General features: G+C 34.5%; 1 protein-coding gene across 9 annotated transcripts in view; it reads right to left on the bottom strand.

Annotated features, from left to right (window-relative positions):
* The window catches only part of MED14 (mediator complex subunit 14), a 106451-nt gene extending 92166 nt beyond the window's left edge, over positions 1–14285 (bottom strand). For all 9 annotated transcript variants that reach the window (XR_015749830.1, XR_015749831.1, XM_026674060.2 and 6 more), the window contains exons 1-4: positions 13915–14285; positions 13132–13158; positions 3991–4096; positions 600–773 (exon numbers count right to left, since the gene is read on the bottom strand). Coding sequence is in view for 7 of the 9 variants with exons in the window: in XM_026674060.2 (XP_026529845.1) it covers positions 600–773; positions 3991–4096; positions 13132–13158; positions 13915–14096 (489 nt within the window). In the remaining 2 variants the exon portion in view is untranslated. The remainder of the gene's footprint in view (positions 1–599; positions 774–3990; positions 4097–13131; positions 13159–13914) is intronic.
* Positions 14286–15741: the final 1456 nt, after the last annotated feature.

Below are 15741 nucleotides of genomic sequence, written 5' to 3'. Positions count from 1 at the left end.
CTGGTACAAAGCACATCATATCATAAAACTGAATCATTTAATTAGAAATTAACTAATCACAATCAACATAATTAACAACTAAATAATAATAGAATGATTATTTAATAGAAGAATACTAATATGCTCAAAGCAATAATCTTATTCAAATGCTTTCATAATTAGAAATGAAGCTACCTTAAACTATTCATCCACAATAACTAGAATATGTTGTTAAATCTAGCCTAATACAAAGTTCTGGAGAAATTTAAAAACTACTATTTTATTTATAGGTTAAACAATTTATATGGCTGCCCAACTTATATATAGTAAGTCTGGGCAACTTACAACATTAAAATAGTTTTTAAAAATTAAAAACTTATTTTTAAGTTGGCCTAATAACAATATTAATGTTGTATTTGATAGTGGGCAATTATCATGTATTCCAGCAAGGTGTCTTAAAATCAGTGAGAAATATTTGGCCTACATTTTTCAATTAGTGTACATTCTAATAAAACTAATTCAAAAAGGCTATACCTAAAATGACACAAAGCTATGAAGAAAACTGCATTTGCAATAACTTGGGAAGGGCATTTAAAATCATTTAAAATTGCAGAATTTACCCGTATACATGTTGGCAATCGTGGATATGACCCAGTTGTCAGCACATCGATAGCATATGGGATAGCAAAGTTTGGCAGACGGGCATGAACCAAAGCATCTCGGGCTAGTGAGGCTAACCGATCAGCTGTGTCCACAAACAGAATAGCTTGTTGATCTAAAAAGCTTGATATCATCTGTGTGTGTGTGTAGAGGGGAGGAGGGAGGGAGGGAGGGAGGGAGAGGGAGAGGGAGAGAGAGAGGGAGGGAGAGAGAGAAATATTTCTCTAATTATTTATTCTTAACTTATCTCTAAAGTTCCTATGAAACACAACTACTTATAAGTCACCTATTCCAAAAGCCAATATTTATGGTGAAATAAATATTGGAATCATTATAAGAAAATACATTACAATTAATGTTAATCTTACATATTATATAAATCATATTAAGAAAGTGCAGTAGTTGGATGCACAAGATCATGCATTTGCAAGACAATTTGGGAATTAGTTATTGAACAACAATGGAAAAAGGAGAAATAACAACTTATTAAAGAAATACCTGTATAGTTATCTGGCAGTACAGCTTGTCCAAGCAGTACTACTACTACTATTCATGTATGGGTTGACTTGTCTAAGAAATCAAGGAAGCAGTGGCACAGAATTGTGACAGGTGACAAGCTCACTGCTTAAACTGAGAAGTATAGAGAACTCCATACTGAGAAAACCTTGGCTTCTAGCAAAACAGACAGTCAAACCAGGAATATATGAGTTTGCCAAAGCGTGGAAAGAAAGAAAAAGTGTGTCTAGAAAGTGGGCACTGAAGCTGAAATCAAAAACAAAAGCCTACCCTGTTTCTCCAACAATACGGACTCCCCCAATAGGAAGTCCCAGCATGTTTTATAGGCATGAAATGAAATTAAGCCCCTCCCCGAAATTAAGGCCTATATTAAAACATGCGAAATGGGGGGGAATGGTGGGGGGGCTTGCCGTTAGGAAGTACTTTTGTTGCACACCCGGATATGGTGCTGCCTGCATTGACCCCGATATGAAGTGCCCCACCAACGTTGAGGTCAACATCCAAGCTGTCACCGCCCGCCCGCCCGAAGATGCAAGGGGGGGGGGAATTAAGTCACCCCCGAAAAGACGACCTAGCCATTTTTGGGGGGCTCAAAAAAAAAAAAAAGACTCGGCCTTATTGTATGAGAAACACGGTAGATAAACCAATGCTATTGTGGTATCTTTATTTATAGTACGGGTAGTCCTCAACTTACAATCACAATTGAGCCCAAAATTTCTGCTGCTACGGCAGGTGAAACATTTGTTAAATGAATTTTGCCCAATTTTATGACCTTTCTTGCCACAATTGTTAAGTGAATCACTGCAGTTATGTTAGTAACTTAACGGTTGTTAAGTGAATCTGGCCTCCCCACTGACTTTGCTTGTCAGAAGGTTAAAAAATCTGATCACATGACCCTGGGACACTGCAATTGTTATGAGTATGACTCAGTTGCCAAGCATCTGAAGTTTGATCATGTGACTGTAGGGATGGTACAATGATTGTAAGTGTGAAAAAACAGTCGTAAATCACATTTTCAGTGCTACTGTAACTTTGAATGGTGACTAAATGAATTGTTGTAAGTCGAGGACTACCTGTATGTATTATTTTGCAGCTTTAATTATTGCACATAGAATTCTATTACCCTAGAACTTATTTAAAGTGCAATTATAGACAAACATGTATACAATTTAAGAATAGATACAAACTACAAGATGTGTCTGCAGAATCTGATTATCATGATAAAACAAACATAACTAAAGTTCCTGGTCTTATGTGCTTGTTTGAAAGCCTGTGACAAACATATCCAAGAGGAAGAGTTTGCATCATAATATTACAGTGCTCAGTTCCTCTGCCAACACCTATGTTATTAGTCTAAAACTAGAAGCGAAAATCCTGAGAAAAAAATCATAGAGGCATAGATCACTTGGGAACAATGAATATTTATTTTACAGTCAAAAACCAGTAACTTAAAATAATGTGTAAAACATCCAGACAATATAAGAATAATATATATAGTAGAACAAATAGTTATAAAAAAGCAATGAGAGATTAATTGCTACAAACGCTAAGGGTGATGGATAACCAATTTTGGCAACTGTTGCTTATCTGTTGGCACACTCTATGCTATACAAAATTTTGCCACCTTACAGGTAATAGTAAACACACAAGCAAGAATTCATCATTGGATGGCCTGGAAAGTTTACCAACAGGAAAAAAGAAGTTTATTGTTCAGATGACTACCAAACTCATAAAATAGCAGAACCCGCTCCCATGTTTCAACCACCCCTTAAGCACAATTTTAGACACATTCTTTATATATAGGTCATCTTACTAAATCTGCCTTCTAGCAGAAATAATTGGAGGATACTAGTAAGAAATGCCACTGCAATGTTGTAAGCAATATAGTACTAGGGTGGCAACATTTGGCGAGCCACAGATTAGACTAGAAGCTGACAGGAGCCAGATTCAACTAATTCCCCATGTGAAAGCCATGCTTTTCTCTTTAAGAAGCATTCTAATTTAGTCATAATCTACAGAAAGCAAACAGTCTGAAGCAAAACCAGAGATCTGCGATTAACCCAAATAGTCTAGTTACAGGATGAATGAAATTTATCTAAGATTGTTAGAGAAGCCAAACTTACATGGGGACCCAATTTCAGGAAGGTGTTTGATAAATCTTAGGAATCTGAAGCATTGCCCTGGGAAATTTGGATTTGACATTTCCAGAAGGTTTATTTAAATAACTGATTTTGTAACTGATTTTAAAAAATAATCAGGTCAGCCTAAGCATTTCAAGGGTTGGAAATAAGTAGGGATGTGTCAGCATTAGTAGGTTAGACCAGACAGGAAACACTACCAAATGAACTAAGGTTACTTTAATAAAATCTTGCAATTCTGAAAGTATTTATCTTCTCCCCCTTCTTTTGCAGCCCAAGAAAATTGGGAGGTTTTCTTAGTTTCTTGCTCCACCCACATTCCTGCTGTGGACTAAGTTGCCTTTTATCTGACCATTCCCTTGGCTACATCTTGTTGCCCTGTCTCCGAAGGTCAATCTCACATACAATTACAGGATATGCAACACTTGGACCTCTGAAAAAGTGTTTGGAATGACAGCATACACCTTTCAAGACCTCCTCAAACATTAGCTGAAATCCAAAACTTCTGTAGGAAATAGTATTTTCCTATCTATCTGTGACACCAGCTAAAATCTTTTTAAAGTAATAATGTTCAGAGTATTTTAGCATTTGAAATATTGGTAACCAATATACTACAACTACCTTAAGTAGAAGAATTGTAGAAAATATCTTGCTTCCATTATTTCATTGGCCATTATTAATGGACATTCAAACTTACCGCACATTTTTCAACTTTCCCAGCATTATTTGCCCATTTTACCAAGGCTAATAATCGGACAAACAGCTGCCGTGTACGACTTGCAAACTGCACTATTTCTATTTTCCTGTAAAAAAAAAGACACACAAAAATTCATTTAGAAGCTATGTAGTTAAATTAGTTTGAAAAACAATAAAGATCAAATAAGATCAAAATCAGTTACAACAGCTCTAGAAGAACATATTAGAAAATAACTATGACCAGATAAAATTAATGCTCATCATTGGACTGTGAATGTAGTTGGAGTAAAATACAATAAGCATTTTAAGTAAATGCATTACTGGATTAATTCAATTCAAAGACTGAATTATTAATAAATTGTCCCAAAAGATCTATTATATATAGTTAAAAATATCTCTTTTTTATTTTATCTTCAATCTATCTCTTTATCTACAACTTTATTGTAAAGATGGGTTTAGTAAACTGCTTTCAAAAGTAATATCAGTTTGTCATGTATTCGTAATAAATCAGACCAAGAACTATTTGCCGCTAACATCAAAAAGTTAGCTGCATCATATCGTTTGTTCAAATTTTAACATAAACAATTCTCCTACATAACAGCACAAGTATCAAGAAAATAAGCACATAAAATCCATTACCACTATTGCATTAGCTATGCCTGTTTCTCTGAACAGTTTCTGTGTATAACTGGAATTGATGTTTCTCGTTTCTCTGAAGTAAAATCTTCAGGGCTTAAGACAAAGCTTTTTCCATAGTGACACCACATCTCTTAAACTAGTTCCCCAAGAGAATTGCTGAACATTTCATTATTAGTACTGTAGTAGAAAACAAACATGTTTTCTTTTGCCAAGATATAAATAGTTTAAACTTTAAGCTGCATTTTTCCATTTTCTTGATAATACTATTGTAAAGTTTAACTCCTCCTCATCTTGATTTTAAATAGAAATAATAAATGTATAATATTTTATAATAATATTTATATTCTAAAGAATTTTTGGCATAAGTGACTAATCAATGCTCCTACAGCATTGTATACACCAAATGACATTTACTATTTAATTAAAATATGCCCCAAAGTACTAAACTGAAATGTAGGCACCAACTGAATTTTCTTAACATCAAGTATTCATAGTGACATGTCATTAACAACTTTATCTTTGCAAGAAGTGCATATTAAAAAACAATATGGTAATATCTTAGAATCACATAAACTACACCTTGCCCTGTCACATAAAAAGAAAAGGGGTACAGCAGTATACATTAAGGATTGGCTGAGACCAAATCAGATTTTTGCAGATGAAGAAGGAAGAATCTTAATAGTAGAAATAACGTCAAATTTTAAAAAATGTTGTTGATAGTAATATATGCACCAAATACAGACCAAACAGAATTTTATTGTAAATTACATCGGAAAATAACAGAATTGGAACAGGAAAATGTATGTATAATAGGTGACTTCAATGCCGTGGTAGATACAGAAAAAGATTATACAAACAGCAAAAAAAAATAAGAGGAGGAAAACACCACCAATTACATTCCACAAAATGGTGCAAGAATTAAATTTAAAAGATATATGGAGAGAATTAAACATGCAGGAGAAATGTATACATTTTTCTCGAATCCACATAGCTCCTGGTCAAGGATCGATATGGCGTGGATGGACCCCGAAATAGGAAAAGACATAGAGGAAATAGAAATAAAGCTGAATACTTGGGCAGACCATAACCCATTAAAACTGAAATGGAAAGGGGAAAAAAGGAAAGGGAGGTGCACTTTAAATCAGAGAATTTTGAAAGATAAAAATTATGTGCAAATGTTAGAAAAAGAACTTAAATTGTGTTTCAAAGACAACGCAAACAAACAAACAATGCTACAAAACTTATGGGATACAACCAAAGCTTATATTTGAGGATTAACAATAACATACAGAGCGAGAAGGAACAAAGATAAGATGAAACAACAAATAGAATTACAGCAAAAACTTTAAAATTGGAATTTAGAATGAAAAAGACCCCCAAAATGAGGAAATCAAAGGAGAGAGGGATGTGGTCAAACATAAAATAAATTTAACTTTACAAGAAGAAATGGTGTGAAACCTTAGAATGGTGAAACAAAATTACTTTGAGCACGCAAACAAACCAGGAAGATGGCTGGCGTATAAGTTAAAAAAAGGGAAAGAAAAAAATTAATACAAAAGTTACAGGATGAGAATGGGATTCCACATCATTTGATAGAAGAAAACCATTCCCCAAATTTTTTTCACATTATATAAACAGGACGATATACCAGAAGAAAATATTAAGCAATAGTTAAATGACAGAGGTGTACCCACAATTCCAGATCTTACAAGGGAAATGCCAAATGCCAAAATTACAATGAGATGAAAAAGGCAATTAAGAAACAAAAAAGCAATAAAACACCTGGACCATACTGCCTAAAATACTGTTTATTCTCCAAACAATTCCAATAAAATTAGGGATTTTTTTTTTTGAACAACTAAACAAAACAATAATAAAATTTATTTGACTAAGGAAGAAAGCCCGAATAAAATTGAAACTTTTGTAAGATAGTAGAAGCAAGGGAGGGTTTGGTCTCCTGGGTTGGGAACTTTATTATCAGGCCGCAGCCGTGACGTGACTTAAGGATTGGGTAAATTTAAATAATAAAAGAGTGTTAACAATAGAGGGACACGACTAACAGATTGGATGGCACTTGTTCATTTGGGAGGAGAAAAACAAATTGCATTCATACTTTCAGAGACACCAAGTTAGGGACACCTTGTTAGCCGTTTGGGACAAAATCAAGAGAATCATTATATGAAAATTCCATTATCAACTATGGAGGCAATGGTATATCCTAATGTGTTAGACCTAAATAAAATAGTTAGATATAAATTATTGTTAGATGAGCAAGGAGAATTAAAATCAAACTAAGAATTGAAGGTACAAGGAATAAAGATAGATTGATGGCCATATCTACAAATCCAAACAAGGTATAAGAAAGATATAGAGCAATATGGGATATACAAAGATCAACAGGAATTAGATAAAATATTACAGGGGACAGAGGAAAAAATGATTACTAAAATGTACAACTATCTCTCAAGATTTCGAATGGAAGAAACAGTAAAGGAGACCATGATAATTTGGGTGAAAAACTTTGGCTATAGCATTGATTTGGAAGATTGGGAAAAATTATGGGAAATAAATTACAAATTAATACTATAAGCAGCCTATAAAGAGAACTTGTATAAAATGTTCTATTGCTCGCACCTACCTCCGGCAAGGCTGTTCCCTAATAGATGGGCAAATTGTTGGAAGTATGATCATGAACAGGGAATTTTTTTCCATAGGTGGTGAACTTGCCCTAAACCTAAGAAATATTGGCTTGAAATTAAGAATTGGCTAGAAGAAATTGCAAAACAAAAAATTGAATTGAAACCAGAGATATTTTTATTGGGTATACTAAGAGATAAAATGGCCAAAAAATTTCAATATATCATACTTCACATAATAACTGCGGCAAGAATTGCCTACACCCAGAATTGGAAATGTGATAATACTCCTTCTAACACCATGATAATAAAAAAGATTCTAGAATGCGCAGAGTGGATAGGTTATCGATGGAATTGAAAGAGAGGAAACAAAATACCATGAGATTTGGAACCTATGGTATAACTGGTTAGAAGGTAGATGTAAAGTAGATAGATGAAAGAAAGGTAGGAATTATGGTAAGATGAAATAACACTGTATAACTGTATAAATAATTATGTAAATAAATATGTGAATATATGCCTTAAATTTAATGTAGAAATAATTGTAATAATACTTAGAAATAATCTACACATCCAGAAATATGTCCATATGAGTGAGCACCATTATGAACATGCTGTAATGAGTGGAAATGTGTTTTTAATTATGAAAATATGTTCAATAGTTTTTTTTAAATTAAAAACAACTTTATCTATATACTGATATGGACAACCCTAGTGCAATTTCAGCACAATATAGGTACTGTACATAGAAACTCCTGCTGCTGATGTAAAAAAGTGTCAGGATTCCGACCAGTGCTCTAACTCAATTAAGAGTCTCAAGCCATCTGGCAATAAGTGTTTTATTAGGAGCACCATATCAGCATTACCTAGGTGAAGACAACTTTGACTTCACCCCTTTCGCGCCTTGCCTCTGACCCTGTTTCCCCCTCTAAAGTATGTCACCCATCACATTCCTCAATGAGGTAATTTCACTGGTTGTAGAAGCCCCTCCCTCCAGCCATTGCTGGTATCCATGGAGATGGCCTTGACTTGCTTGGCCAGACTGCATCTTGTTATGACCGAGAAGTAAATTCCTTGGTGCAGCTACAAGGCATGATTTCCCATCCCCCTGCCTATGGCAACTCGGAAGCAGGTCAGGGAAGCTTCATCAGTTGACAAAAAGCACATTCTAATTATACCCATAAAGGTATTAGCTAAAAACCTATACATTCAAAAAATAAAAAATGCCACTAACATATATACATTCAAAATATATGGGCTGCTTAAACAAGGATTTCATATTAAATTATGAAAATGTATTATGGAATCAGAAATATCCAATCATGAAAAGCATAAATAAAAGAGAACTTGAAATCGTCAAAGCAGAAATATTAACTTGTCAGGAATGAGTAATGTCAAATGGATTGGAATGAGCTACAATACTTGATCACAAATGATTAAATAAAACACTGTTCAAGGCATGTTACCATTTAGGTAGGCCTTGACTTATGATCATAATGGAGCTCCAAATTTCTATAGTAAGTCATGATGGTTGTAAGATGAGGCACCTGCATGACTGAACCTGGTTTAACGACTATTTTTGCAGCAGACATTAAGCAAACACTAGGAACATTAAGTGGTTGTTAATCAAATGACTGTCTTCCTGTGAATTTTTTTTGTTGGAAACCAGCCAAAAAGGGCAGAAACCAGCAAAAATTGTTTGTAAATTTCACCTCATTACCACAAATTGCAGCAACCAGCCATAAAGATGAATCGGTTGCCAAGTGCCTGAAATGAAGTCATGTGACTGCTACATTCTATAATGTAGATAAATAGAATTCATTGGAGAATTAAATGGAAACTGAGTATTCTCTTAAGGAAGCTAAATAGATATTGACAGCAATTAAAATGTCCACATAAGCTATATAAGCCATCCCATGTAAAAAGCTCTCTGAACCATTAATAAAGAGCAGATGTTGGGTACAGTAGCAACACTGATATGGTTGGGTTAGAAAGAACATCCAGTTGTTGATGTAGCTAAAGATCCAGCTTACTTAGTTATCATAAACTACCAACATCTATTAATAATCTGTCAGTTATGTGCAATGAAAGGGGCAAGGCCTTGCTGAGAATATTTTCCAATGGTTGAAATGTGTTTGACTATTAGTAGCTCGGGTTGTTACCTGAGCTTGGCAATTTGGTTGCAAATGTTTCATCACTATTCAAGGAGACATCGTCAGTGCACTCTGAATTGTGCTCATCTGTCATAACATTGGCCTTTAAATACCTTTTTATGTGATGCAAATTAGTCTGAATGTTGTTTGTTCAGATATGGGAAAACAGAAAATGACAGGAGGAATTGTTGCTATCCTGACAAAGGGGAGGGAGGAATTAGTCAAACTTGAAATAGTTAAATGAACATCTGGAAAGGAGAAAAGTTGACTAGCAACTTTTAGATGGTGTGTGCAAGTTACGCTGCTGAAGATTAGCCTGTTGCAGGCTGAGTTTTGAAAAAACTGAAACAAGATAGATGGACCAAAAACTCTGATAAATCGAAGCTAAGAATTCCTAATATAGACAGCTTCATGGAAAATGAAAGACACCGAGGAGGAGCACATTATACTAGCTCAAGAGATTGCTGGCATCCAGTTTTGAACGTCCCCGAAGACGGACCGCTGACCGCGATTGTCTGTGGGTTTGGTCCGTCCTTCGTCGGAGAGCCCTGATCGGTTAGATTTGGGGCAGAAGCCGCCTCGTAGGGGCGGCAGAGGAAGGGGAGACCATCAGCCAGGTAGAGGGGAGTCACAAATCCCCTCCCTAGCTTGGCAATTGCTCCCTTCCAAAGACGTCTGAAGCAGTGGTCTAAAATGGCCACCCTGAAGAGGAAGATTAAGCTGGAATAAGATTGTGCAGGAGAGAGAAAAGAAGCTGACAGCAGGAGGAATGGGACGCTATAATTAAATGGAAAGAACTCCAGGATTAATTTTTAAGAAAGGGTTTAAAGCAGTAAAGAGAAAGGAGAAAAAAAAGGTGTGAATTGCTTTTGACAGCAGCGGGGCTTTGAACCATGAAAGGTAGTAGCTAGAAGAAAGCATCTAATTAATTTGGATAAGTATATTCTGATTCTATATAGGCACTAATTAAGATGAACTAGAGATTGTCAAAGGAAATTTAATACCAATTGGATTTGATTTTTTTCTTGGAAGACTATGGAATTGTGGTTTAAAAAGCTCTGAATAGTTGGGAAAAAAAGTGGGATGAAGATCTGTTATAACACAGAGTGCCATCTAATGGTTAAATCTAACTTGTTTTTTTTCTAAAAGACTGTTTCTTAAAAATTGTAAGGAAAATTGAAACAATAAAACAAGAACTTTGAAAAACTGAAACACTGAAACAAAGAAACAGGAAGATTCTTGGACTAACTGTTGAATCTGGCATGGATCTGGTATTGGATTAGCTGAGGACTAAAACCCAAGAGGAATAAAACAAAAGCTGACTGTTGGAAAATAATCTATTTGGATTAATTTGTTAGCCAGAAAGGTGTAAAATGGCAATATCTCTTCTGGAATTAAAAACGAAACTTAGAAACATGAAAAAAACATTACAAGAGCGAGATGAATCATTGGGCTTTGCTTTAAAATTTATGGAAAACGTGATTGCAGAATATGAACAACAAAGACAAAAGACAGAAGAGGAAGTGGAGCGGACTACAGAAGAGGCCATTTTTAATTACCACCGAGAACAAAGAATTCTGGAAAGGAGGAGGAAAAGAGTGGGAAATAAGTATAGATGTAAGAAGTTAAATAAAGAGGGGAATATCTGGAAAATTTAAAAAGGTAAAAAGAATCAGCAGAAAGTTGAAGGGCGGAAGGAAGTTATAAATAGAGAGGGGGATAAAAACTGGAGAGAAAGAATAAAGGGGAAAATGGAAGGGGAAAGAAGGGATAAGAAACAGGATTTGGAAACAAAGAAATATGGAAATTGAAAAAAAATGGAAAAAACTGCTTAATTAAAAAACACAGAGTTAATGGCTGATTAATATTTAAAAAAGGCATTCTGCAAGGTGATGGGGTAGCATAAACAAATTTAAAGTTATGAAATAGGGACATATTGACTGACAAGATGGGAAATAGAACTGTTACTCTTTGATATTGGAATTTAAGCTCTTCTTTCATGTATAGAGATAACTGCAATAACTAACGGAATATGTTTATTAAATGTATTGAAATAATTTTAAGAAATATGTGTATTAAAGATACTAAAATAAATGAAATTATATAGGAGAGCTGAAATGGAATTAACATTAGGGTTCAGGATCAAATGAGTAGATTAATATGTCTTCTTTTTTGAAATTGTAAACAAATCTTATGGAATTAAGATGGGAAAAACCATGCAGAATCTGATTTATATGTGCTATGTAGTTTTAAAGGGGTTAATTTTAATGTTTTAGGTAATAAAAAGTTAAATGTTTAATGGGATTTAAAAGGGAAGAATTAATGAATATGTAGTACTTAGAGGTGGCGCACTTAAATTGATAATTCAGGGGGGAAACTATTAGGAGTGTATCTAATTAGAATTTAAGATGGAATATATAAATGTGACAGTTAAAAGTATCAAAGTATAATAATTATAAAATTAACATAGATGAATTAAATAAGAGGCAAACATTTGGAATAATATAATAAAATAGAAAACATATAAAAGCATTGTTAAGATAAGAAGTTGAATACAAAAACTGAATATGTAACTATGGTCATATTTGTATGTGAAACCTGTAATCATGCTGTTCACGAAAAGATGTTTTTAAAATGTGGAAAACTGAATAAAAGTTGTTTAAAAAAAAAGAGATTGCCAATCTGCAGAATTAACCCTGTTATTTAACTCTTAAGTACAAATGGAATTTAGAAAGCACTGCATGCACTTAGTCAACATGGTAGACTGAACAAATATCTAGTACAGGTAGTTCTCTACTTACAACCATTTAGTCACTGTTCAAAGTTATAACAGCAATGAAAAAAATGACTTATGACCATTTTTCACAATTATGACTTACTGCAGCATCCACATGATCACAATCAAAATTTGGATGCTTGGCAACTAGTTCATATTTCTGATGGTTGCAGAGTCCCAGGGTCATATGATCACGTTTTGTGACCTTCTGGCAACATGGAAGCCAGATTCACTTATCAACCGTGTTATTACCTTAGCAACTGCAGTGATTCACTTAACAGTAGTAACAAGAAAGGTTGTAAAATGGGGCAAAAATCACTTAACTGCTTTGCTTAGCAAAATAATTTTTTTGATTTTGGTCTTAAGTCGAAGACTACCTATATAAGGAAATCATTAATTTTCAAATGTTTGCCTAGCCACATAAATAATTGTTTGTTGTTTTTATATTGCTTATGAAAAAAGTTGTAGAGAAGCAAAAGAGTGGGAAAAAGTCTTATTTAATGAAATGATACTTGAACTTCCTGTAAATAAAACTAGCAACTTATGCTGTTATCAAAAAGAAATGTTATGCCACCCATCAGATAAATTCTTGTAAATCCGCAAAGTCTTCATCAAATGTGATTCTTTTAAAATAGTAATTTATCAGTAAATTTTTACCTCGATAGCCGCAGAAACTTTTTAAACATAATAATCTTTAAATAGAGTATAAGCACAAACCAATGTTATGATCTATAGGCAATACCAAACTGTAGTTTGGATTTGCACTGTAAGCAGATTATTTCCACAGAATCAAGCTGTCATATGTGTAAAGCAGTCAAATGTATTTTGATTTTCAAACTTTGTATTAAAATATTGCTCTATAGCAACATTTCTATAGCTCAACAAAGTTCAACCATTTCTCATTGACTTGTACAACCATCATAACGATCATTACTCACCTTTCCATATCAGTTTTTCTAGGTAATCTGGTTTTAAAAAGAAAAACAAAACAAATACTATGTCATAAATAATTATAAGAATATTAAATTTTAGACTATGAAAAGTAGCCTCTCGGTATATTGCCTTACATTCCAGAATATATGAAAATGCCAATGTATTATGAGCCTACATTTGAAGCTTGACATTTAAATTGTTTATAAAAGAAATCTCAAGTATACAAACAATAAATACATATACAATCAGATAAGCATAATTGTTAAAGCTTCAACAATAAATGACTCATTTTCTTATGATAATCTCTATACAGAATATATAAAACTGAAAAAGGTACACTGCACATCTTTAGCTAAAAACATGCAGCATCCAATCACATTAGAAAACACATTTATACATGTTTATTGAATCTAAAATGTTTATACTATGCAAAAGGACATTCTTACCAAATTTATACAAATTTAAACTGATGAAATATAATCCCAGTATGGGAGCTGCAATTTAAATGCTTCTAATTCCTATTCCTAGTCTCCCAATAATTGCTTCACATAATATAAACTTTTACTGTCACACTTAAATTTACATTATAGCATAATGGACTGGGTCTGTTAGGCAGCTAAACTCATCAGTTTCGTTAGCAGACTCGAAAGCTTACGCATCACTAATTTCTGCTCTTTTCTCCCTAACTTTCAGTTAATATAGATCACCACCCTCCTCCAAAAAGAACAAGAACTGTCTTAGCAGCAAGGATTTTCCCAAGCAAAGCCGGAGAATGATACAAGACTTACAGATCGGCCAGGACAGTGAGCTCGGCGTATGTCCGATGCAACAGAAAATCGATGAGAGTGCTGAGTCGGTATCCAGGACTAGCCGCCGCAGTCGCAGTCCCTGGGGGCGGTGGGGCCGGAGCCGAAGCGTGCCCACCGCCCACCGGGACCAGCTGATGGCTCTCCAATTGTACTGGCGCCATTGCTGCAAAACGAGAAGAAACCAACCAATTCCCCTCGCGCTGCCAGAGCCCTTTCGCACCCCAGAGATAGGCACCCGCTGGCAAAGCTTCAAGTGTAGAAAAGTGCTCACAGCGCACTCCGTTGCCCAGCCAGCGCCATAGTTGGCGACAGTGACACCGCCATTTGCTAAAAGGGGCGGGGTTGAACACTGCGCCGGAAGTTATCCGGGGAAAGTGACGCACAGGCAATAATCCCGTCTGGGATTCTATTATGTATCATAGATCGTTTCTCTTTTTTTTCTTTTGTCTTGTTTCAACAATAATTCCAAGCTTCCGGGTTCAAAATCTTTGGTTTTGATATTCAGGGGCAAGAAGTGGGAGCAAGAACAAAAACAAATCCATTTTAAGGTAGAAAAAAAACTCGTAATGTTGTATTATCATAAGACCGTAGATGTCATAATTCAGTTTTAACTTATTGCATTATATAAGCTGTAAAGACCCCCCTCGACTCGAATTCGATTTCAGACTTCATGAAGGCATCCGTCCGTACGACTAGCAAACAAGACTTGCAAAACTCCAAACGTTCACTAGAGGACAGCAAAGAACTAGAGTACTGTAACTCTTTGTGGTGAACTAGTTATCGTTTGGAATTTTGCAAGGTGGTGTTTTCTGCTGTTATAGTAAATTAAACATTACGAGGAGCAGTATATTGTGTCAGTATCACATTAATTTACTGTAAGAAATAGAGTGTGCTAGAGCTTACTTGTTTTAAAAATGTCTCAAGTGAAATAAAGTTAAGATAAAATCTTTCAGAAAGTAATCTTGCCTGAGGCTGCTAAATCTGGTCTATCAATAAATAATAGCAGAAATACAGAAAATTCTAAATCTGCTTTACATATTGGTCAGTTCAGTGTCTGCTAGCCAGATGTAGCAGCCTTAAGCAAATGTAACTTCTGGAAATGTCTCTTTCGTTCCATTTACAACAAACTCAGTCTAATTAAACTTACTGGTTTTAGACTTGTTTGTCTAACTGAATTATTTGCTTGTTTAATTTACTAGTTTAATATCCCACCTTTCATCTAGAACTGAAGATGGTATTCATAAAGTTCCTATAATTATTCCCCAAAGCAATTAAACTAAGTAGTAACAACCTAAAAGTTATTGACTTAGTTTACATATCACTCTATATTATGGTTTGTAAAACAAACTATCATGGTGGCCTATGGTATACAGCATACTAAGTGAAGGAAGTAAGAAGTAGATTTACTTCCTTGGCTTGATCAGTACTGTACTGGTAGTACAGTATTGGAAGACTTGGGGCACTTCCACATTGGTAGTTTTCACTCATCTTACTTAATTTGATTGATTGATTGAAGGCTGTATGACTCCAAAAAAACTGAGGATGTAACACCTTTAAAATAATATATATAAAAAGAAAAGCATGAATGCCCACACACTTTTTGTTGTCCTCAGCCACAAAAATAAGAATCAGAATAGTCTAGTTGTTCCACATAGGAATCTTAAAAACTCAAGTTTGAACTAACAAACACTTCTCATAAATAACATGAAAAAAATGCAAAAAATAAAAGATATTACTGCCAGATAGCATCATGCTGTCTCCCTGTCTTTATCTTGTCCCTTTGATGTTTGCTACTGAAAGAACAAC

The sequence above is a fragment of the Notechis scutatus genome, chromosome 5, assembly GCF_049901735.1.
Source record: "Notechis scutatus isolate UNSWTSFEM ecotype Mainland chromosome 5, rNotScu1.2, whole genome shotgun sequence".
In the NCBI taxonomy this organism is placed as follows: Eukaryota; Metazoa; Chordata; class Lepidosauria; order Squamata; family Elapidae; genus Notechis; species Notechis scutatus.
This window is presented reverse-complemented; position numbering and strand designations above follow the sequence as displayed.